The sequence below is a fragment of the Macadamia integrifolia genome, chromosome 9 (assembly GCF_013358625.1).
Source record: "Macadamia integrifolia cultivar HAES 741 chromosome 9, SCU_Mint_v3, whole genome shotgun sequence".
NCBI classification, from domain to species: domain Eukaryota; kingdom Viridiplantae; phylum Streptophyta; class Magnoliopsida; order Proteales; family Proteaceae; genus Macadamia; species Macadamia integrifolia.
In genome coordinates, this window is record NC_056565.1 from 1,184,334 (window position 1) to 1,207,721 (window position 23,388).

A 23,388-nucleotide genomic window follows, 5' to 3' on the forward strand; every position below is an offset into this window, starting at 1 on the left:
GTGTGTGGGAGTGGGAGAAAGAAGGTATTAGAAAATTATGGTCATCAGCATTATTATTACAGAAAAAGTCCCGGAGAGACATTTACAACATCATTGAGTGGAAAAGGATCAAGACGATCTGGAGATGCTTGCATACAAAAGTATTGAATTAAAACAATTGGCTATTCCTACCAACTACAAAAATGTTAAACCAAGCGTATAGGTGTTAGAAATCCATTCTGATTGTGACCTTGATTTTACATTTTCGCTCTTCATTTCTGGCTGATTGGGGTGTATAACCAAAACTGAGGAAGAAAATATTATCTCCCAAACCACATCCAATTCAGTCCCTCATTACTATATTCTAAGTTTCACTTGTTTAGGATGAGGTTTAATCAATTTGTTTGTTTTCTCCTTCATTAACCACATTACCCCACATTACCCTAATAGCAATTTCAATTATTTTCCTCTATTCTATATTCTTATTTATATTTCTATTGCCCCTCTGACCCCTTACATAGTTGTTCGCATCAATTTTTATTGGTGACGGAATATCCTATTAATCAGAGGGTGTGAGTTTATACTGTGACTGGGCCAACTACCTACAGGGTTTAGTTTTCTTCAGTTATCCTGTATCAGTAAAACCCTTTCATCTTTGAGTGATCTGGAAAGCTCTAAACTCAGAATTGGATCTGGGACACCTTAGGGAGGATTCAGATAGAAGGAACTTCTGAATCAGACATGTGATTGGTAGGGGGAAAAAAAAAGAAGGGAAAGATATGTAATCAGAACAAAAGCACCAAGCCAAGATGGATCTAAAGGAGTTTCAAATGGCAGTTCCAATGGAGCAGATGTGGTGGAGGCAGAAGTCAACCATTCATTGGTTGAAGCGAGAAAAAAAATGCTCTTCTTAAATGGAGTAGTAGCCTAAAGGTGGTCAAATTCATCTCTAGGCTGAGAATTAGAGAAAATATTTGGGAATACCATTGAGGGAATTGTTGGTGTATGATGTCTTGTATTCCGTCGCAGTTTAATCCAGGGAGTACTGGTGCAGCACCTAGACAGGCAGGACGGCGGTCCCGCTAGCCATTTAGCGGGCCATGGGGGTTGCAAGGGGGGCAGGAGGCCCCCCTACATAGCAGGGGGTGTAGGGGGGCGCAGCCCCCCGCTCAAATTTTTTATTTGAGGGCAATTGTAGTTTAATCCGGATTATGGTGACAATTGTAGTTTAATCCGGATTAGGGTTTTTTCGCTATATATTTGTAGCGAGGGTTTCTTTCTCTGGAATGCAAGCAATACTGAGAGGTGTGAGGACGAGTGCTGTAACCCTATTCTCCATTGATAGTGAAGCAGGATCTCATCTCACCGGGGACGTAGGCAACGTTGCCGAACCTCGTAAAATCCGTGTGCATTGTTTGTTTTGTTTTTCCATTATCTTCTGCATCGTTTTAGGGTTGCGTTTCTATAGGGATAGTTAACTTATACTCCCTAGTTCCACAAAGATTCTCAAAATTGACAAAATCTAATTTCTAAAGAGAGGTTTTTATTTAATTAATTATCTAAATATCTTCACTAATATTTCATTATTAAACATAATAGATTTTAAATCCCAACCCAACCAGACAATTAGAGAGTTGGGCAGCGATATAGCTTTGCATCCCAATAGATTAATTATAACTTTCAGAAAGCATCGTTGGACACTAAAAACAAGATCTGATGAGAGTCTTTCAAGACTTCTATGATCATCCATCTCTGAACTGGAAAACAATGCGATGCCATACTTGTTATGAAGGAGTGGAGAAGCTGAAAGACTACTGGCGTGTAAGTCTAGAGGTACCACCTAATGGACCCTTGTGGACATTTTAGCTTGTCAACTCAACAGTGGTTCCCCATTTAGCTGTAAATTTTGTTTAGTTGGCCGTTTCTGTCTATCGACAAAATGAAATTTTTGGATACTTTGGACAATTTTTTAGCTGAAGAATGTGTCATTAAAAAAAAAAAAAAAAATGAAGGGTAAAGAATGTGATAAAAAATTTATGCCAATATGAGTCAAACAAATTTTCCAGAAAATCATAAATTAAACCGAACCCAATCCCCTACAACTCATCTGCCCCCCCCCCCCCCCCCCCACCCCCACCCCCAAAAAAAAAAGTAAAAAAAAAAAATATATATATATATATATATAAATCTGATGGTTTGGGACCAATGACGTAGACAAAGTATCTGTTTTAAGGGAAAAGGATAAGAATGAAAGTGTATGAACCTGGCCAAAGATGAAGGATATGGCAGGAATGAGAATGAAGGCTAAGGGGGAAAAATGATAAAGGATAAGATTCAGATGTGAGAATGGTGGTGACTGAGTGCACTGGTAAAGACTACAGGGTGTCATCCCTGAGGCCCAGGGTCAAACCCAGAGTTCATCTTCCATCTTCTTCAGTCCTCAAACAACCTCCCCACACACCCCCCCCCAAAAAAAAAAAAAAAAAAAAACCCCCAAGCTTTCCTAATGGAAACTTTTGGAAATACTTGTGTATACCAAAAAAATCAGAAATCTGAATGAGTAACATAAAAAATCAGTCAAGAAAAAGTCTGAACCGGAATCAATAGTAACAGCCGACATTCGAGGATAAAGAGCTTCAGCTTTCAGAAAATAAATGGTAAATGGTGATTTAGTCTATATAGAATGCGCTAAGCCATGTGTACAGGGTGGGAATGTCAAGTTTCTTTGAAGTGTCTGTTCTAACAGGGCTTCTGTAGGATAACCCACTGATCTCAGTTTGGACCTCCATGACAGTGTGTGCACAAACGGAAGAAGGATCTAGTGTTGGCCATGGAGGACTAGTAATATCTCACTTAGGATTTGAGGAATGAGGATGATACGTCTTCTAAAAGGCTTTCCATCAGAAACAGCAATCCAAGATGCATTTCAAAATGCATTGAAGTGGCTATGGCTTAAGGCCAATTTTTCCAAATTGAGAAGATAGGACCACAGGGTTTGGGGAAGCCACAAGGTTAGGGGAGTTGACTACATATTGCACCGTAGTTCGAAAATCTGTGGTCGACATGTTTGGGTCTTCCTCTTGGTGCTGATTATTAGGGGAAAAAACCATGGGGGCTGTTAGTTGATAAGCTAGCTGCTGGGAAAGAAAAGTATCCTTCAAAAGGGAGAAAGCTCTCTCTAATCATAGTTTCTTTCGGCACTATTCCAGCACGCTCTGTCATCTTGGAGACTCCGATGTGGCTTGCTTCCCAAAAGGAGTTCATTGGTTTTGAGGACAACCGCTTTGTTTAGAAAAACCAAATGTTGTCACTAAATGATTTTTGTTTTTCTTACTCATGGGAATGGTTTTTAGAAAAAGTAGATTGAAGAAAAAACAGACATATTCTCAAGGAATAAAGAGAAAGGTGCTAAATGGCATCATAAACATAAACCAACTTTGGGGGACTAAATGGTGCTCTGATCTTCCCCTCAAGGAGGAATATTCAGACTTGAAAGACACATGGGTTGCTGACTACATGGAACAGAGGACTGATACCACAGTTTGGATAGCAACTCTTAGCAGAGGCATTGAATGAATGAACTCTCTTCATCAATAGTCTGCTAACACTGCTAAACAGTGCAACTACAACCAGGACTAGAGAGGAATGGAAAGCTTTTCGTTTGACAATTCAGGGATCTTCACTGTATAATCTCAGTGCAAGTTTTTCTACAGAACACTCCTTTCCCACCCACCCTGGTATAGGTCAATGAGTTACTTCTCAAGATTCAGATCTTCATATGGACTGGAGTGCTAGATTCCACCATCACAGTTAATCATTTGACACCAAGGACCCTTAATGCAATCTGAAAAATCTAGATTGTGAATCTCAGATGCAAGCAGGCCCAATGACCAAAGCCGTGATCAGATCTGAGATAAAAGAAGCAACTACATTGTTTAAGGGAAGAAATCAGATTGATGGAAGGGGAGAGAAAAGAGATGAAATCGATCTGCTAGGGAGGAAGAAGAGAGAAGAAGAGAACATAAAAGAAGAAAAGAAATCAGATTTGGCCGGGATACCAAACCTATATGCACTGCTCAACAACACCAAAACTCTTGTAAAAAAAAAAACCATTCATTACTCCAATCATCTCTAATTGATGGGGGTGTATAACATATATAAAGATCTTTTATAATTCTTAAATTGACTCATAAAAGGACTCCTAGTCATTCTAACACACTCAATAAAGTAGATAAACTCAAAACATAACTCTATCTAATAAAGTATCATAATTTAACTAGAGAAGCTAACTACTAATCCTATCTATAAACTTTGTCCCCACTTTATGAGCTTATAAATTAGGCCCATTAAAATAAAACCCAAAAAACAAAAGGCCAACCTATAATATAAGTACCTAAAGGTCAATTTCATCCCATTAGACTGCCATCAGCACCTTATGGGCCTCCCAAGCTTGCACATATGCCTCCATATGGTATTAATGTCTAATGCAACTACATCACCCCTCCAACATGGCAAGGCAAAATCAATTTATAAGCTTCCATTGCACTTCCAGTTTGCAAGAATTTTTTTTTGTGAATGAACTGGGTGGCAGGAGGTGATGGAGCAAATAATGTGATGGAAAAAGTGGGAAAGATCCCGAAGGCCAGAAACTGTCACCAGGGATCTATGGTCAGAAAGAAACGGGACACAGACTTGAATAATTGAGCTCAACCAGCATATTTTGTAACTCACTAGGTTTATAAAGCATTACATGGAATAAGTAATTTAGTTTTTGGCTAATATTCTCCATTCATTTGCAGTGCAGTGGTAAAGTTACAAGTAGGAGGACTCACAAAATTACTTTATCTGGTCTTTTCCCATCCTCATCCTCTTCTTCTGTGTTTCTATATGAATTATTTTACCCAGGTAAAGAGAAAGAGTGCTCGCCGGGGGATCAAGCATTAACAATAGAATGAAAACTTGAGTGAGAAAGAAAGCTTACAATATTGAATTAGATTAAATTGGACACATGAGTTTTCATAGACATGTTTGCTTCCATAAAATTTCACATTAAGTTCATGCCGTTATATGAAGAGGAGCAAAACTACATGGCTATCTACAGAGGCACATAACCAGATACATGCCATAGACTGATCTTCACATCAATGACTACATAGCTACACAATGGGAACTCATAAAAAAAAAAAAAGAAGAAGAGAAGAAAGAAAAGAAAAGATGAAAAGAGCACATAATGGGTGGAACATCACATGGAAACAAGCTACAGTTTACACTCCACAAGACAGTAAAGCTAAACCAATAAAGATTGTACCACAGTTTTTTTTTCTTTCTGGATAGGTGATGATTCTACAATGATTGAACTTAGACAGAACACACCCACGTACAAGTAGATATCAACAACTACATAGCTATCAAGAAAAAGAAAAAAGAAGCTAAATGCAACAGAAAGATGAACATGTTATGCACGGAATAAAAGATGGATTATTAGCAGCAGTTTACATAGCAAGACATGAATTTAAATCAATAATGATTGTTCCATAATCTTTGAACTTTAACAAGAAAAATTCATAGGCTGATACGATCAAAATGTTAATTTACTTGGCTAACAAGTAGAATAGAACAATTAATAGGTTTAAAAACCTGTAATTCAAAGTATGCACCTTCCAATTTGGAGGAGCTATACAGTCAATAACAAGGACATTCTTATCCCATCTCTCTGTGACTGCAACCAAAAGCTTTTTTGTGAAGCTGTGAAAAGAAGAAGAATACAGTGAGTACAACCAAAAAACTCTACAAGACCCTTGCCCCCTCCTTTCATCCAGAGGACCAGAGGGAACTGTCCTCAACCTTGAACGGTATTGAAGCTCAAACTTCTAGGAGTACACAAGTACTCATGAGTGGATGGCACCTTTTTCCTCGGAAGTTTTTGTTATGAAAAAAAACTTAAATAACTTAACCCTGAAGGGCATACCGTAATATCAGTTTGCTGTAAACCAACTTTGGAGGAGCTGAGAGGACTTCTGCTTCTGAGATACACAGAACAGGCAAAGGTCATTCACGCTATTATAAAATAAAATAACATTGTTAGACTTCTACTGATAACATGCCCGGATAATCTTGGTTTGCTAAAGCTTGAAGAATAATGGCAGCAAACAACAATTTTTTTAAAACCCCCCCCCCAAAAAAAAAAAAAAAAAAAAGAAGACACATGACAGCAAATAACAATTTTTTCAAAACATCCCCCTCCCCGACAAAAAAAAAAAAAAAAAAAGACACATGGCTGCACACACACAAAGCTTCTATAATTTGGATACAGTAGGAATATCAAATGAAATTCAATGGGCTACTTTTCTCTTCACATGATTCAAAGAGGTAAATCTGTGCAGTAGGTGAGTATTAGGCTTCCAGAATGAGTTTCAGAAAGATCTCCTATCAGTATGGATAATTCATAAAACACATTGAGAGGTTGAGAAATGTTCATATCATGGGTAACCTAGATAAAAAAACATAGCAGCAAAAAATGATTGTCCTCCCGATAAGATATTATGTCATGAACTACATGTTAGAGATATTAGTTATGTTTTATTTTTCCTTTTCTTCCTTAAGGAGGTTCGAGTTATTCTCTCCTTAGGAAGGTATGTGTAATATCTTGTAAATATGTTAGTGAGGTAATATATTGGTGTTAGTGAGACTTTACTCATAACACACATATTCTACCATTCTTCTTCTTCTTCATCTTCTTCCTCTCCAACCCATTCTTCTTCTTCTCTCTCTTTCTCTCCTTCTCCCTTAGTTAATCACAAACCTTACATTGTAACTTGGTATCAGAGGACCACATCTTGGTTTGAGAGTCGGATTTCAAGTTTCCTCCTATTTTCTCTCTTTGGAACCCTAGGTTACAAAGGGGTTCCAAGGAAGAGACCACTATGTGAAAAGATTGAAGTATTTATGGGATGAGGTTGAAAGAAGGTCCAAGCAAACTCTTGAGAAGTTTTTTAGAAGGGCTGAAGCTGTTGAGGAGATGTTAGAACCAATTTCCGGTTACCGCCCTCCTTTTTTTGTGAATCTCCTTTCTCTCTCATCCTGCCACCACTGGGGGTGGTGCATGGCCCATTTGAATTGCCCAAGGTTTCTCTACTAGGGCCCTAAGCCCTCAGTTCTAAGGGGAAAGAGGTGTGAGCTCACAACCTCTTCTTCTACTATTTTTCAAGTACCGCCCTCCCCTGTTTTTTCTCCCTGTTGGCTTCCAAATGTGCTTTATGATGGATTTTGGCTGCGTGGGACTGTAAGCTGTATTTGTTGGGTCTTGTGGAGTGTTGTGACCTATCTTGCTTCTCTTAAAGTATGCCTTGATCCGTTTTTTCCATTGGCATTGTGTTTCTTTCCTTTGTGGAATTTATCTCTGAGTATCTGGGAAGGATTTTTTGGGTAGAGTGTGTACTCCCCAGTGTGTTTGTGACTCTTTATCTACAAAATGTCTGAAAATAGTGGACTTGGAGCCCTCTTTGGTGATGTTTCAGCCAGTGCATCGAGTAGTGCTCCTCCTACTCTTATGGTTTTTGATAACCCCCATACTCGGATCTCCATTGTGAAGTTGGACAACACCAACTATTTGGATTGGGCTCATTCTGTGAAGCTTTCATTGTGGAGTAGGGGAAAGTTAGGGTATGTTACAGGTACCATTAAGGCTTGTATCAATTGGATGTGAAGAATGCCTTCCTACATGGCGACTTAGAAGACAAGGTGTATATGCAAACTCCTCCTGGCTTTAAGTTCTCTTCAGTTGCAAGAAAGGTGTACCTTCTCAAGAAGGTTCTGTATAGTCTTAAGCAATCTCCAAAGGCCTGGTTTGAAAGATTTCGACAGGCCATCATGAAGAATGGCTATTCCCAAAGTCAGGCTGACCACACTCTGTTCACTAAGCATGGTAATGGCACCATTACAACTTTGATTGTCTATGTTGATGACATTGTGATAACTGGAGATGGCCGAACTGAGATACCCAATCTGAAGAACTATTTAGCCCAACAGTTTGAGGTTAAGGATCTAGGATCCTTAAAGTATTTCCTGGGGATTGAAGTGTCCAGATCCAAGAAGGGCATAAATATATGCCAAAGGAAGTTTATTCTAGACCTCTTGAAAGAAACAGGAATGTTAGGTTACAATCCTGCAAGTTCTCCTATTGAGTAGAATCATAAGTTGGGAGAAGATGCTGACCCTTCTCTTGTTGATGCAAGGAAATATCAAAGGCTAGTTGAAAAGCTTATTTATTTGTTCTTGACTCGTCCAGTCATTACTTATGCAGTGGGGGTGGTGAGTCAATTTATGCATGCTCCCAAGAGTGGGCACTTGGATGCGGTTTACCACATCCTCCGATACTTGAAGTCCTCTCCAGGAAAATAACTACTTTTTGCCAAGCATAACCACACGAGAATAGAAGGCTTCACTGATGCAGATTGGGCTGGCTCAGTCTCTGATAGGAGATCTACATCAGGCTATTGTACATTTGTAGGTGGGAACCTATTCACATGGCGGAGCCAGAAGAAATCTATGGTGGCTCGGTCTAGTGCAGAGGCAAAATTTAGAGCCATAACTCATGGAGTGTGTGAGCTTCTCTGATTGAGAAGGCTAGTCCAAGAACTGAGTTTTGATACTGAGGCACCTATAAGGCTTTATCATGACAACAAGGACCTGTGCAACATGACAGAACAAAGCACATAGAGGTGGACAAACACTTCATTAAAGAGAAGATTGACACTGGCCACATCTGCACACCTTTTGTGAGGACTGGAGACTAGCTGGCTGATATCTTCACAAAGGGTCTTCTTCATCATCAGTTCAGTTCTATGCTGTCCAAGCTAGGAATGCATGATATTTATTCTCCAGCTTGAGGGGGAGTGTTAAAGATAATAGTTATGTTTTATTTTTCCTTTTCCTCCTTAAGGAGTTTTGTGTTATTCTCTCCTTAGGGAGGTATGTGTAATATCTTGTAAATATGTTAGTGAGGTAATATATTGGTATAAGTGAGACTTTACTCACAACACAGATATTCTACCATTCTTCTTCTTCTTCATCTTCTTCCTCTCCAACCCATTCTTCTTCTCTCTCTTTCTCTCCTTCTCCTTTAGTTAATCACAAACCTTACATTCTAACTCTACAACAGTAGTTGATAAGCCAAGTTTAGTTAGTTGCAGTCAACTGACTTCAACCTTAAAAATTATAGACCTTGTCTTGTCTACATGGATGCCTCTTGATCTAACTGGTAAATAGCTAATCTTGTCTTTATCAGGGAACAATACCACATTGACCAAGTTTGGGACATTGCATGACTTCATATATCAGGTGGGTCACTCCACCTAATAGCTTAGGCATTTTTTGGGCTGGATAACTAAATAGTCTTTAACTCATATCTAATCAATGATCACCACAGTGACCAAGATGCCAACTATTACTGAACTCTTATTTGGATGTTGTACTTGTTTTAGAGTAGCTGTTTGAGTGGGTCCTTATGTGGTAAGATGTATCCCTTGCATCCCTACATAATACTTTTCTCTTAAATCAATGAATGTTACTTCTCAAAAAAGAAAAAGAAAAAAAAAAATCTGATTCTCTGACAGTATATGTGGTCTAGGCTGTATGGTTGCGAAACTTTGCCCCTAGGCAAAGTGTTGAACATTCTCAGACCACTGCAAAGATTTTTTTATTTTTGGACCCAGTGGATTATAATCACATTCATCTCACAGCTGTGAAATCAGAAATAATGCAATTGCAATGCATGGATTCAGAAGAATTAAGTTGGAAAATAAAATAAAGCAATCAAAGAAAGCACTTGAAAGGTTGAGTAGCAATCATGCAGAATGGGAGATCAATAACAACGAAATGGATCTGCAATTTTATATCATGGAGGAGACACTAAAATATTACAACATATGAGTTGCATTAGCATTTAGCAGCACAACGAACTGAATCAAAGGTACTACAAACTGTCAGCATTCAAAGTACAGAATTTGTAAAAGAGAACTCATAGCTTAAAATATGTCAAATTGTGCATCAGTTTGCTGGGAATTTTATAAACATTTAGCACCTCAATTATTCAGTTAGGTATCACTTGACCAGAAGCTAAGAAGCTTTTAACTTCATCCATGAAAAATAAAATAATGGGTATTGACCAGCATGTATGACACACTCCAGCTCAATCCCACATGTGACAAATCACCACAGAATCTTGGATCCTATATCTTCTACAGTTGGAAAGGCAGACATTACTATCAGTTATTCTTGGAAGAATTTGATTGTAATCCTTATTTCCATTTAGGTTATGATCTGATGTAATCTCTATAAAAACTGTAACCCAGCTAATGAAAGAACAAGCTATTCAATACAATTCAACATGGTATCAAGAGCTCAATAGGCCACCGCCCCTCTTCTCCTTTTTTTCTTTTTTCTCTTTCTTTTTTCTTCACCATGTCACTGGAAACTCCATTAACCGAGCTCACCTCTCCCTCTCCCTCTCCCTCTCCCAAACCCTCTCAACCAGCGCTCATGGGAGCACATCATTTTGTCTCCATCAAGCTCACGTCCAAGAACTTTCTATTCTGGCGTACTCAGATACAGCCCTTTCTCAAGGGTCAGAAATTTTTTGGCCATCTCGATGGCTCCAAAGTGCGGCCTACTGACCCAACCGCTGCTTCTGGCTAGGACGATCAAGACTCCCTGATTATGAGTCTCCTTATATCCTCCCTCTCATCGTTGACAAAGAAACTAGCAAACAAATATGGGACTCTCTCCATTCTGCCTATAGTTCTGCTTCTAACACCAGAATCATGTCTCTCAACCTCGCCCTTCAAGACCTCTCTCAGAAGACTGATGAATCCGTGACCAACCTTATGCAACGAGCCAAGTCCCTCTCTGATGAGCTGGCTGCAGCTGGGTCTCCTATAAAGCAATCTGATCTCTGTCTTCACATTCTTCGCGCTCTTCGCAAAGATCTTCATGACATCGTTCCGACGCTCCTTGCTCGTTCTGAACCACTAGCCTATTCTGATCTTCTTGGCGTTCTTCTTAGCCACGAGTTCATGAATAAGGCCTCTGCTCGTAGCACATTAGAGACCGATCCTCCTACCTCTAAAGACACTCCATCAGCTGACACTGCTCAACATGATGCCTCTTCCACCTCTTCCAACTCTCAATATGGGAAAGGTGATCACGATGGGCGTGGACGAGGTAATCGTCGTGGCCATGGTGGCCGCTTTCAAAAACCAGGCATGCGCATGTGGTGCTCCATCTACAACCGTACAAACCACAACGCCAACACCTGTTATTACCGACCCCCTACCCAACCCGGCTATCCCACCCCTCAACCTTATCTTGGCTTTAATCCCAACCCTAGACCAGACGCTTACTTTACAACCAATCCTCCTCTTCTTCCCACCTCCACCTACCCACCTTACTACAACCCATCCGCCGCTCTGACCTGGTACCCCGATACCGGTGCAACCCATCACGTCACTCCTAATATTCATTCTCTCTCTTCTTATGATGGGTACAATGGTAACGACCAACTTCATGTGGGTAATGGTAAGGGACTCCCCATCAGTAGTATTGGTTCCTCTTCTCTCCCTTCTCTCTCCCCCCTCGTTCTTTTAATTTATGTGATGTCTTGCATGTTCCATCTATCACAAAACCTCTCCTTTCTGTTCAGTGATTTGCTCACGACAATAGTCTTTTTTGAATTTCACCCTTCTCACTTCTTTGTAAGGATGAAGTAACCAAGAGGATTCTACTTTCCAGACCGAGTAATGGGGGTCTCTATACCCTGTCTTCTCCGTCTCCTTCTCCAATCGCCAATGTCGCTGAGCGCACTTCCATCAATGGTCGGCATCAACGACTTGGTCACCCTCACTCTGGTCTTCTCAAGTTCATGATTGGTGCCAATGACTTGCCGTGTCTCTCCACCAAGCTTAGTTATGTGTGCCCTGTTTGCCAATTAGGCAAAGCTAGTAGATTGTCATTAGGGCAAACTTTTTCTCATAGTTTATTTCCTTTAGACCTGGTTCACAGTGATGTATGGGGTCCTTCCTCCTCTTTGTCTATTGATGGCCATAGATACTTTGTTATTTTTATTGACGATAATACTTGGTACATTTGGTTTTATCCCCTAAAATTAAAATCTGATGTATTCTCCGTTTTTCAAAAATTTCAGGCTTTGGTAGAACGGCAATTTTCCCGTAAAATTAAGGCTATCCAAACTGATTGGGGTGGGGAATTTTGTTCCCTACCTCAATTCTTCCAAAAACAAAGCATTGCACACCGTCTATCTTGCCCTCACACGCATGAGCAGCAAGGCTTTGTTGAGCGTCGGCATCGACACATTGTTGAAACCGGTCTTACCATACTAGCTCATGCGCCAATCCCACAACGTTTTTGACACTTTGCCTTTGAATCCGCTGTGTATCTCATTAACCGAATGCCTGGTCGAGTCTCTAATAATGTAACCCCTTTCCAGCTTGTTCATCACAAGCTCCCTGACTACTCATTTCTTCGAGTCTTTGGGTGCTTATGCTTTCCCTAGCTTCGTCCATACAATCAGTACAAAATGGACTTTCAGTCTGCCCCTTGTGTGTTTCTTGGCTATTCTCTTGCTCACATTGGTTATCGCTGTCTCGATCTCGCAAATAATAGAACATACATCGCTCGTCATGTTCGCTTTGACGAGACGGTCTTCCCTTTTTCAACATATACTCTTGCCCGTCCAAGTCCTGAGGTCCCAATTGTAGAAACGCAACCCTAAAACGATGCAGAAGATAATGGAAAAACAAAACAAACAATGCACACGGATTTTACGAGGTTCGGCAAGGTTGCCTACGTCTCCGGTGAGATGAGATCCTGCTTCACTATCAATGGAGAATAGGGTTACAGCGCTCGTCCTCACACCTCTCAGTATTGCTTGCATTACTGAGAAAGAAAACCTCGCTACAAATATATAGCGAAAAAACTCTAATCCGGAAAGTACACAATTGCCCTCAAATAAAAAATTCAAGCGGGGGGTTGCGCCCCCCTACACCTCTTGCTATGCAAGGGGGCCTCCTACCCCCCTTGCAACCCCCACGGCCTGCTAACCGGCTAGCGGGACCGCTGTCCTGCTTGTCTAGGTGCTGCACCAGTACTCCCTGGATTAAACTGCGACGGAATACAAGACATCATACACCAACACCAATTTCCTTTCCATGGGCCTCTGCCCCTACTTCAATTCCTTCCTCCCACCGTGGTACTCCCTTACCACCCCCACGCTCCCCATCCCCCATTACCACGCCCACCACAACACCCTCCACCTCCCCAACGTCCTCCCCTCCATCTACCAGCCGCACTTGTCCCCTTAGGGACTTATATGGTACCTCACCACCACCATTAGCCCTACCGTCTACCCCTCTCCTTACAAACCCACCGCCACCTGCCCAACCATCCACTCTTCCTGCCCCACTAGCGCGCACCCATCCTATGCGCCTTCGGTCTCACACCAATCCCACAGACTCTTCACTTCCTCAAGCCCTCACCACTACCACTACCACTACCACCACCTTGGCCAACTCTGAGCCTACTTGCTTCTCCCAAGCAAGTAAGCACCCTGCCTAGCGCAATGCAATGAATGATGAGTTCAATGCCCTGATAAAAAATGGCACATAGTCTCTTGTTCCGCGTCTATCAAATATGAATCTCATCGGCTGCAAATGGATCTATCGCATCAAGCGAAAGGCCGACGGTTCTCTTGAGAGATATAAAGCCCGGTTAGTCGCTAAAGGATTTCACCAGCAACACAAGATTGATTACACTGATACATTCAGCCCCGTGGTCAAGGCCACCACCGTGCGTGCCATTCTTTCCATTGCTATTTCACAGGGTTGGAACCTAAGGTAACTTGACGTCCACAATGCGTTCTTACATGGACACCTCACAGAGGAGGTTTTTATGACACAACCCCAGGGCTTTGAGGATCCCTCATGCCCCACACATGTGTGCTGCCTGCATCACTCTTTGTATGGCCTCAAACAAGCTCCTCGAGCTTGGTTTCACAGGTTGTCCACATTTCTAATTCACCTGGGTTTCTCTGCATCCTGGAATGATCCTTCGTTATTTATTTACAAGCTAGACGGTCATCTCATTTATCTTCTGATGTATGTTGATGACATATTGGTCACTGGCAATTCTTCTTCCCAGGTAACTCAATTGGCAGACTGGCGGCCGAATTCCACATCAAAGACCTCGGTCCTTTGAGTTTATTTTTGGGCATTGAAGCAGTTCCCCAACCGAATGGCATTCTTCTCTGCCAATCTCGATATATTCAGGACTTATTGACTCGATCAGGCATGTCTAATTGTAAGCCTATTCGAACACCCTTGGCTGTGACTGTTCCAACCATAGTTTTTAAGGCGCTGGTAAGGCGACCTAGGCGCTGATGCGATCCATGTGTGGTAAGGCAGCCCACCGACTTATGGGAAGTGCATAAGGCGACCGCCTTAGACGCTAAGGCGCGAAAGGCGACGCCTTATACCTGAGGCAGTCGCCTTATGTGTTCACTATTTTTAAAGTAAAATTTAAAATTGTTTTGATGAAGATTCCAAATTACATTTTCTCATTGGCAGGTGTATAAGTTTTGATGCACATGTGATGCATTAGATCGAATTTGTTTTTTTAAAACACATTATCACATTTGCAGGAGCGACGACTAAATGCATCTTGTCGTATATTTTTTTTATCCACGTATATCTTCAATCTATCATAATTACTAGAAACATTTGAAAATAGGTCCGTCAGGCGCTTTGATCTGCTTCTTCCTGTGAAGTTACCTTGAATTAGAACTTTATAACACCATAAGTCGGAATATGTTGTCCCGCAATGCAAGAGTTGACGCACCTTACCTTATCCAGACCAAATCATCGGTTACTATTTTTTTTTTTTAAACAAATTTAAAATTGCTTGATGAAGATTCCAAATTACATATTCTAATTGGGAGGTGTATAAGGTCTGATGCACATGTGATGCATTGGATAATTTTTTTTTTAAAAACAAATTTTAAAATTGCTTGATGGAGATTCCAAATTACATATTCTCATTGGGAGATGTATAAGGTCTGATGCACATGTGATGCATTGGATCAATTTTATTTTTTTATTTTTTTAATTTTAAAATTGTTTGATAAAGATTCCAAATTACATATTCTCATTAGGAGGTGTATAAGGTCTAATGCACATGTGATGCATTGGATCAAAAACCATATAAAAAATAAAAACCCTTACCATAAAAAAAATAAAACCAAAATCAGTAAAATCACGCCTCTCTCATTCTCTCTCAGTCTGCGACTTTGCCCTACAAATCGCAAACCCCAAACATCCAACGGTGAGCCTCCTTCGATCCTTCTCCGGCAACTTCTCCTTCTCCTTCGATAGCCTTTGGCGACCTCCGGCAACCTCCAGCGAAGTGCTTTCATCTCTATCAGTCTCCGCTCCAAATCGCAAAACCCCAAACTAACCGACGATGAGCCGCGGCAGCCGACTCCTTCGATTCTTCTCCGGCGGCTTCTCCTTCTCCTTCTCCTTCTCCTCCGACAGCCTTCGACGACCTCCAACGAAGTGTCCTTCCACATCTCCAGGTATGTTTTGGTTTATATTTTTAATTTCTGATTTGTGCAATTTTTTTTTCTCCTTTCTTCTTTCTTCTCCCTGCTTCTTCCTTCTTCTTTTATATTGATCATACACCATACGGTGACTGTATCAGACAGGTTCGGTGTCTCACTGAGACTTCGTAGTTCGTATGATTATTTTATTTTATTTTATTTTTTTCTCTTTTCTTCTTTCTTCTCCCTGCTTCTTCCTTCTTCTTTCATATTGATCATACACCATACGGTGACTATATCAGACAGGTTCGGTGTCTCACTGAGACTTCGTAGTTCGTATGATTAGTTTTTTTTTTCTCTTTTCTTCTTTCTTCTCCCTGCTTCTTCCTTCTTCTTTCATATTGATCATACACCATACGGTGACTGTAAAGACTTGTTCGGTGTCTCACTGAGACTTCGTAGTTCGTATGATTAGTTTTTTTTTTCTTCCTACGGTGACTGTAAAGACTTGTCTGGTTGATCAGTATTGGTTTTTTAGGTTTTTATATATATATATATATATATAACATTAGGGCTTAACGTATTTATTAAAATATTGGAGAAATTAGAAGAAAAAAACTTAGTTATGTAAAGAAAATCTCACAGAAAGGCTATCTGAATTTGAGCTTATGAATGAGCAGCACAAGTTTTGACTCCACATTTGACTCCAATTTGTATAGATTGCGTTAATCTGAGCACTACTAATATTTTTCCTGGAGTATTTTTCTCTTTTTCTTTTTCTTATTTTGATTTTCCCATATCTCTTTAATGGAGGCATTTGCTTTTATTACCTTATTACCTAATAGGCTAATATTCCCTTATAGTAGTAATATTCCCTTTTATTAGCTTTTTTTCTTATTCTGATTACCTTTTCACATTACAGTCTTAGACAAAGAGACAAGTTGAATCCACTCATCTATGGAAACAATTGGTGGTAGCAGTGGGGGTGAAAATACAAGTACTGCTGCTACTGCACAATCAATGATTGATCCAAGCAAGGATCCAAAAAGGAGAGCTAAATCAAATGATCCTAGATGGAAATATGGGTATTGGCCTGATGTATCAGACAGAAATTGGATTAAGTGTACCCTTTGTGGGAAGAATGTCAAGGGAGGAATAAAATGATTGAAGCAGCATCTTATTGGTGGCTATGGAGATGTAGCCAAGTGTGTGAAAACAACGGAAGCAATTGCTAAAGAGATGAGAGATGCAATCTTAAAGAACCAGAGGAAGAGGAACCTTGATTGTTTGGATGATTTGGATGTTAGTGATGGACCTACAGAAGTAACGGGACCACAACAGAATATAGTATCCAATTTGGGGGTCTCATTTCCTATCCCTAGCTCTGGGACAACTTCAAGAAGAAATAAAGCTATCATTCAAACACAATCCAAACAACAAGTAAGGGGTCCCATAGATAAGCATGTGAGGAGGACTCCTGAAGAAGTGGTTGCAGATAGGCGGGATAAAGGTTCATATCAGACAACAAAGGAGAACCGAGTAAGAAGAAAAGAAGAAAGAGATAAACTTCGTTCTTACTTTGCAAGGTGGGCTTATGAGAGTGGTGTTCCATTTAATGCTTTGAAGTTAAGGAGTTTTGAGGAATTGGTAGAGGCTATTGGTCAATATGGACCAGGTTTCAAGCCCTCTTCAATTCATGACTATAGGGGGCCTCCATTGAAGTCTGAAAAGGATAAAATTGATGAGTTAAAGGTATCAAGGACATTGGAGGAAATATGGATGCACACTCATGTCTGATGGGTGGACAGACAAGAGAGGAAGGCACCTAATTAATTTTCTTGTCAACTGTCCGGAGGGGACTTTTTTTTTGGAATCTATGGATGCATCTAACCAATCACAAACAGCTGAAATGTTATTTAAGCTACTTGATAGTAAGGTTGAAGAGATTGGTGAAGATAATGTGGTTCAAGTAGTCTCTGATAATGCTGCCAACTATGTTACAGCGGGTCGACTACTAATGGAGAAAAAGAAGAGGTTATTTTGGAGTCCATTTGTAGTTCATTGCATAGACCTTATGATGGAGGAAGTAGGCAAATTACACTCTTATATGTCTGGTATATCGAAGGGCAGGAAATTAACTGCATTCATCTACAGGCACACTCGTCTTCTTGAAGCCATGAGGCAAAAAACAGGAAGAGACTTAGTGAGGGCTGGAGTGACTAGATTTGCCTCTTCATTTTTAACACTCCAGAGCTTATACAATCACAAAGAATCTTTGAAAAAATTATTTGTTGATGATGAATGGTCCCGTTCTAAGCTTGCATCTACAAAGGCAATGAAGAAAGCTTCTGAGACTGTGTTTGCTACAACATTCTGGAATGGTGTGATGGATTGTATAAGAGCATCACAGCCTCTTCTTCAACTCTTGAGGATTGTAGATGGTGATGAGTTGCCTGCTATGCTTGAAGTATATATGGCAATACAAGTGGCAAAGAAGAACATCAAAAAAAAATTTGGAGACGATAAAAGGAAATGGAAGAAAATCATAGCGATTGTTGATCACCGTTGTGAGACTATGATGAATGGATCAATATATTTAGCTGCCTTTTTCCTCAATCCAAACAAGTTCTTTAAGGCAATAGCAGATAATCCAGATAATGAGTTGGACTTAGCTCAAAAAGCAAGTGATGCCTTCAATGATGTTCTTGTAAGGTTGGTGCCTGATGAGACCTTGCAAGATAAGATCATTGTCCAGGTTGACAAGTATACCACTGTTCAAGGAAGTTTTGCAAAGGACATGACGATTTGACAAAGGGACAAGTTGAATCCTAGTAAGTATATTTCCTTTTAAAGTTCTAATTAGTTTAGAACTTTGGATGTTGATTTTTTACTTAACCTATTTTTTTATATTATATATTTATAGTCTCTTGGTGGTCTCGACATGGAAGTACTGCTCCTGACCTTTCAAAGCTTGCATTACGCATACTTGGTCTTTGTTGCTCATCTTCTGGTTGTGAATGCAATTGGAGCACATTTGAATTTGTGAGTACTGACTATTGAGTTGTGAGTACATGTACTTCACTTAATATGGTTTTATACTTTTATTAAAGATAAGTAGATAACCTCATATTATTAATGTTTTTCAGATTCACACCAAGAAGAGGAATAGGTTAGAGCATCAGCGGTTAAATGATCTTGTCTACATTCAATATAATCGCCGACTTCAAGCAAGGTTCCAAGAAAGAAAAGAACAATGTAAAAACTACAATCCATTGTTGCTCGATGAGCTTAATCAGAGTAGTGAGTGGATGATTGGTGAATCAGAGGATGAATTAGTTCATCCTGAGAATGATCTCACTTGGAGAGATGTTGATAGAGCACTTGGAGCATCTTCATCATATCAAGGCCAAAATAGACCAAAGAGGGCTCCAGCATCTACCAGTGGAACCAATCTTTGCTATACCCGGCGTGGTAGGAGGGTTGAGCTTGAGGATTCTTCAGATGAAGAAGTGGATGAGATGAGTGAAGAGGATATTCGTGATGATGAAAACATTGAGGATGATTATGGCATAGCTCCAAATGATGCAAGCCAGCAACAAAATGCAGATGAAGAAGAAGATTTTAATTTAATTACTGATTTGGATTGAAAGTCTTTGAGTCTTGAACTTTGACGTATTTTGAGTCTTTAAACTTTAAAGTTTTTTGAGTCCTTGAACTTTTAAGTGTTTGACTTTCATTGTTTACTAAATTTTTAGCATTTTAGTTTATTTTATGTTTTTTCTTCATTGAAGTTTAAAGTTTTTTAGAATGATTAAGAATCCCCAGGTTAGTCACTTCTCATCCATTTAATTTGGCATCTCGATTTTTACTTTCGATGTGTTTTAATTCTAAGTTCTTAATTACTTCTTTGACAGGAGTAGAAATATAGTGGATGACCTTAGGGCTTAGGCACTCATTATGACATCATAGAGGTAAGTATAATAAATACTTGTATATTTTATGTCTTCTTTTCTTTATATTTATAATTTTGTTTCATAATTATGTATTTATATTATATGTTAATATGTTATGATGATTGATGATTGATGATTGATGATTGATGATTGAATATTGATGATTGATGATTGATGATTGATTATTGATGATTGATGATTGATGATTGATGATTGAAGATTGATGAAGATAAACTTAGTTTATTCACTTTATTAATTTGTTTTCTTGATGAATATCTTACATTGGTATGAATATAAACCTTTAATATTTATTTAGCATATGAGTAATAGGATTCAACTAGGATTTGAGCCAAATAGATTGGTTTTATAAAAAAAATTACACAATAACGCTTTAGTCAATAAGGCGACGCTTTATGCCCGCCTTATTGCTAAGGAGCTCCGAAAGGCCCTCAAACGCCTCCGTCGCCTTACCGCCTTAAAAACTATGGTTCCAACTTCTCCTTCAGGGGGTGCTTCCTTTGATGACCCCACTCGGTATCGTTCTATGGTAGGTGCTCTACAATATGTTACCCTTACTCGCCCTGATGTGGCTTTTGCAATAAACAGGGCGTGTCAGCATATGCATGCTCCAACAATGGATCATTGGAGCAATGTCAAACGTATACTACGGTACCTCAAACACAGCTCTTCCCATGGTCTCTTGGTTGAGCGATCTTCTAGTGCCACTCTACAAGCCTTCTCTGATGCTGATTGGGCTGGCAGTAGCACTGACCACAGGTCCACTGGTGCCTATGCTATTTATCTCGGACCAAATCTAATCTCTTGGTCCTCTCGCAAGCAGAAAACAGTGGCCCGTTCCTCTACTGAGGCTGAAGACAAGGCCCTAGCTGATGCCGCTGCGGAGCTGATCTGGCTAGAATCTCTCTTTCAAAAACAGAGTTTTTCTCTCCACTGTTCCCCCATCCTGTGGTGCGACAACATTGGGGCCACGTACCTCTCTACTAATCCGGTACTCCACGCTCGCACTAAACATGTCGAAATTGATTTCTACTTTGTTCGTAAAAGGGTCGCGAATCGCCAACTGACCGTGCAATTCATCTCGACCACTGATCAGCTGGCTGATGCTCTTACCAAGCCCCTTACAAGAGCTCGGTTCCAGTTCTTGCATGACAAGTTGAAGGTTCGCTCACCCCCACCTCGAACTTGAGGAGGTGTATTGACCAGCATGTATGACACGCTTCAGCTCAATCCCACATGTGACAAATCACCACAGAATCTTGGATCCTATATCTTCTACAGTTGGAAAGCCAGAAATTGCTATCAGTTATTCTTGTAAGAATTTGATTGTAATCCTTATTTACATTTAGGTTATGATCTGATTTGATTGTAATCCTTATTTCCATTTAGGTTATGATCTGATGTAATCTCTATAAAGACTGTAACCCAGCTAATGAAAGAACAAGCTATTCAATACAATTCAACAATGGGAGGTATTCCACTGGTAAAACCCACCATGTTTAGCTATATTTTAAACTGGGACGAATTCATTTGCAACTAAGAAAAAATATTAAGGTCAACAATTTTACCTATTGCAGATTCCTTTTCATTCCTCCGTAAGTGCTCCTCTGCTATTTCTTCCGTCTCCGTCGAGAGAGGGGGCCCACTGAAGCTCATGTGATTGTATTCCAACAACAAGGCCTTGTTGAACTCATAACCAGGTTCTGAAGGTGCAGATGAGATACCACTAAGTCAAACGTATTATCCATCAAGGGAGTTCCCCAGTGCCCATGGGGTTTCTCTGTCTAAACGAATAACTGGTTCCATTTTATGGGTAGGGCTAGATTACACAAATGGTTCAAAATAAAAGAAACGTTCTGAATATGAAAAATTGAACAAATTCAAGCAGCTGAAAGAAAAAACCGACCTCTTCTCGCTTTCAGTCTCTTTTCTAACAGCCGAACTGGGTCAGACCCTTCTAAACAAGCAGCATAAAGTATCAACCTGTCATTATATTTCCACCATTTTAAATTCGAAAATAAAAGTACCCACACGCACCCAGAGAGAGAGAGAGAAAGCGAATCTTCCACTCACAGAGCAAGCTCTCTGGCAGCTCTCGGGCTACAGAACCTTCCACTCTTATCAATCTTTGGAAACGTTTCTTTCGGTGAAGAAACAGAGACTGTAGCCTTTTCGAGAGCTTCTGTAACAGCGGAAGCAGGAGAAGTAAGGGAACCTCTAAGAGACGATAAAAAGATCTGTCTCTTTGCCCATAAACCACAAGTTTTAATTGGTTTGGGATGGAAACTAATCGTCCGGGACCGTGGAAAAGCGGTAAAAAAACTGTAGAAATCCACGTTGTTATGGAACATCGAAGAAGAGAAACTGAGAGCAGAGCTTCCTTCCATTCTGGGTCAGAATTAAAGCTCTATGGCCTCTGAAGATAGATATCTATCAGAACTCGGAAGATAACAGTATCTTCGCCCTTTAACCAAACGTGGACTAGGGACGGGTATTTTGGTAAAAGGGGAAGACGAGATGGTGTTTAAGAAAAACCATTTTTTTTCTTAAAAAAAATGAAGAAAAATATTACATCATAGGGGAATTAGAGTTGCTGCATTTGTACAAGTACTGAACTATCCCAAAATTAGCATATATTTTTTCAGAAAATTTTAAAATTAAGAAGAGGTCAGCTGTTGTTCAAATGCTTTGGAATAATTTAAAATAAGCTTTTTTGTAAACCCAAACGTCATTGATAGTCCAATCCTTTGTAGCCGTCAATCGTAATTCATGCAAAACCCCTATGGTTTCTATTTCTTCCATAGATTTTGATGACGTGATTGCCATTTCGATTGCTTGAAAAAATCCTTGAGATAATATGCCACATATTCAAAAAGAGTTTGATCCCAAAAAATTAGTAACAATGCAAACTAATATAAAAAGGAATAGGCAAATGTCTTCCTATGAGGTATAACGAAGGAGATGGCATCGCTTGAGTTAGTGCCTTGAAGCAAATTCAAATCAAAGATCCAAAGGTTAATATTTAGAATAATTAACATAAGGTTGGGATCGATATTTTTTGCAATTATATCATTTATATGACACCATAAAAAGTAAGCAATTATAGGCACAATACTTCTCTCATATTTCTACAAATCAGTGCGTAAGAAGAAATATTTGACTAACTCAATGAGAGAAGATAACTGCAAGTTTTTAGGACGTAGTGGACTACCAACCCATATCCTGTCAGCAAACTCACAAATAAATGAAAAGGTGGTATATAGAATTTGGTTCCTTATCGCAAAACACACATGAGGAATCAATATTCAAACATTTTCCTATGATTGTCCTAAAAGGGATTCCATCAAGCAATACGTCAAAATTAGAATTTGGCTAAATCTTTACAATTTCATTTATTAGGTAGATGAGAGGTGATTGACTAAAGCTTGTTCATTCTAGGTATCTATATTCATCATCTTATTAACATTAAAATTAGGATATGGGTTCATGGAAGTGATCGGAATCGAACTATCAAGGATTGCCGGGATCCAAGGATCAAACCAAAAGAAAGCAGAATTGCTTGTCCCCACTTTAATGTTGACCATGCGTTTGAGTGTTGGAATAATAGAAGTAATAATATTTCAAATCCAGGATCTTTTCTTTTTAAAGATAGACATAAAATCAATTTGTTTGAGAAGTATTTCGCTTGAAGAGTCATGGCCCAAAGAGAATCCGGCTCATTACGCAACCTCTATACCAAATTTAAAAGAAGAGCTTTATTGTGGGATTTAGTATCTCTCAGTCCTAACTCCTAACCCACCTTCTTCTTTTTTTTTTTTTTTTTTTTTTTTT

General features: G+C 39.6%; 1 protein-coding gene and 1 long non-coding RNA gene across 3 annotated transcripts in view; both read right to left on the reverse strand.

Moving 5' to 3' along the window:
* Positions 1-22,007, reverse strand: part of LOC122089067 (transcription antitermination protein NusB) — a 22,950-nt gene extending 943 nt beyond the window's left edge. The window contains exons 1-5 of one of the 2 annotated variants that reach the window (XM_042658500.1): positions 21,631-22,003; positions 21,464-21,540; positions 21,126-21,260; positions 5,948-6,002; positions 5,637-5,724 (exon numbers count right to left, since the gene is read on the reverse strand). In XM_042658500.1, the coding sequence (XP_042514434.1) occupies positions 5,637-5,724; positions 5,948-6,002; positions 21,126-21,260; positions 21,464-21,540; positions 21,631-21,944 (669 nt within the window). In that variant the 5' untranslated portion in view covers positions 21,945-22,003. Of the gene's footprint in view, positions 1-5,616; positions 5,725-5,947; positions 6,003-21,125; positions 21,261-21,463; positions 21,541-21,630 lie in introns of both variants that reach the window. The other variant, XM_042658501.1, reaches the window with a different exon arrangement.
* Positions 16,148-19,240, reverse strand: LOC122089068. Its single transcript, XR_006143203.1, has 2 exons — positions 19,184-19,240; positions 16,148-16,424 (listed from the first exon to the last, which is right to left on the reverse strand). It is a non-coding gene; the product is annotated as an uncharacterized LOC122089068 (long non-coding RNA).
* Positions 22,008-23,388: the final 1,381 nt, after the last annotated feature.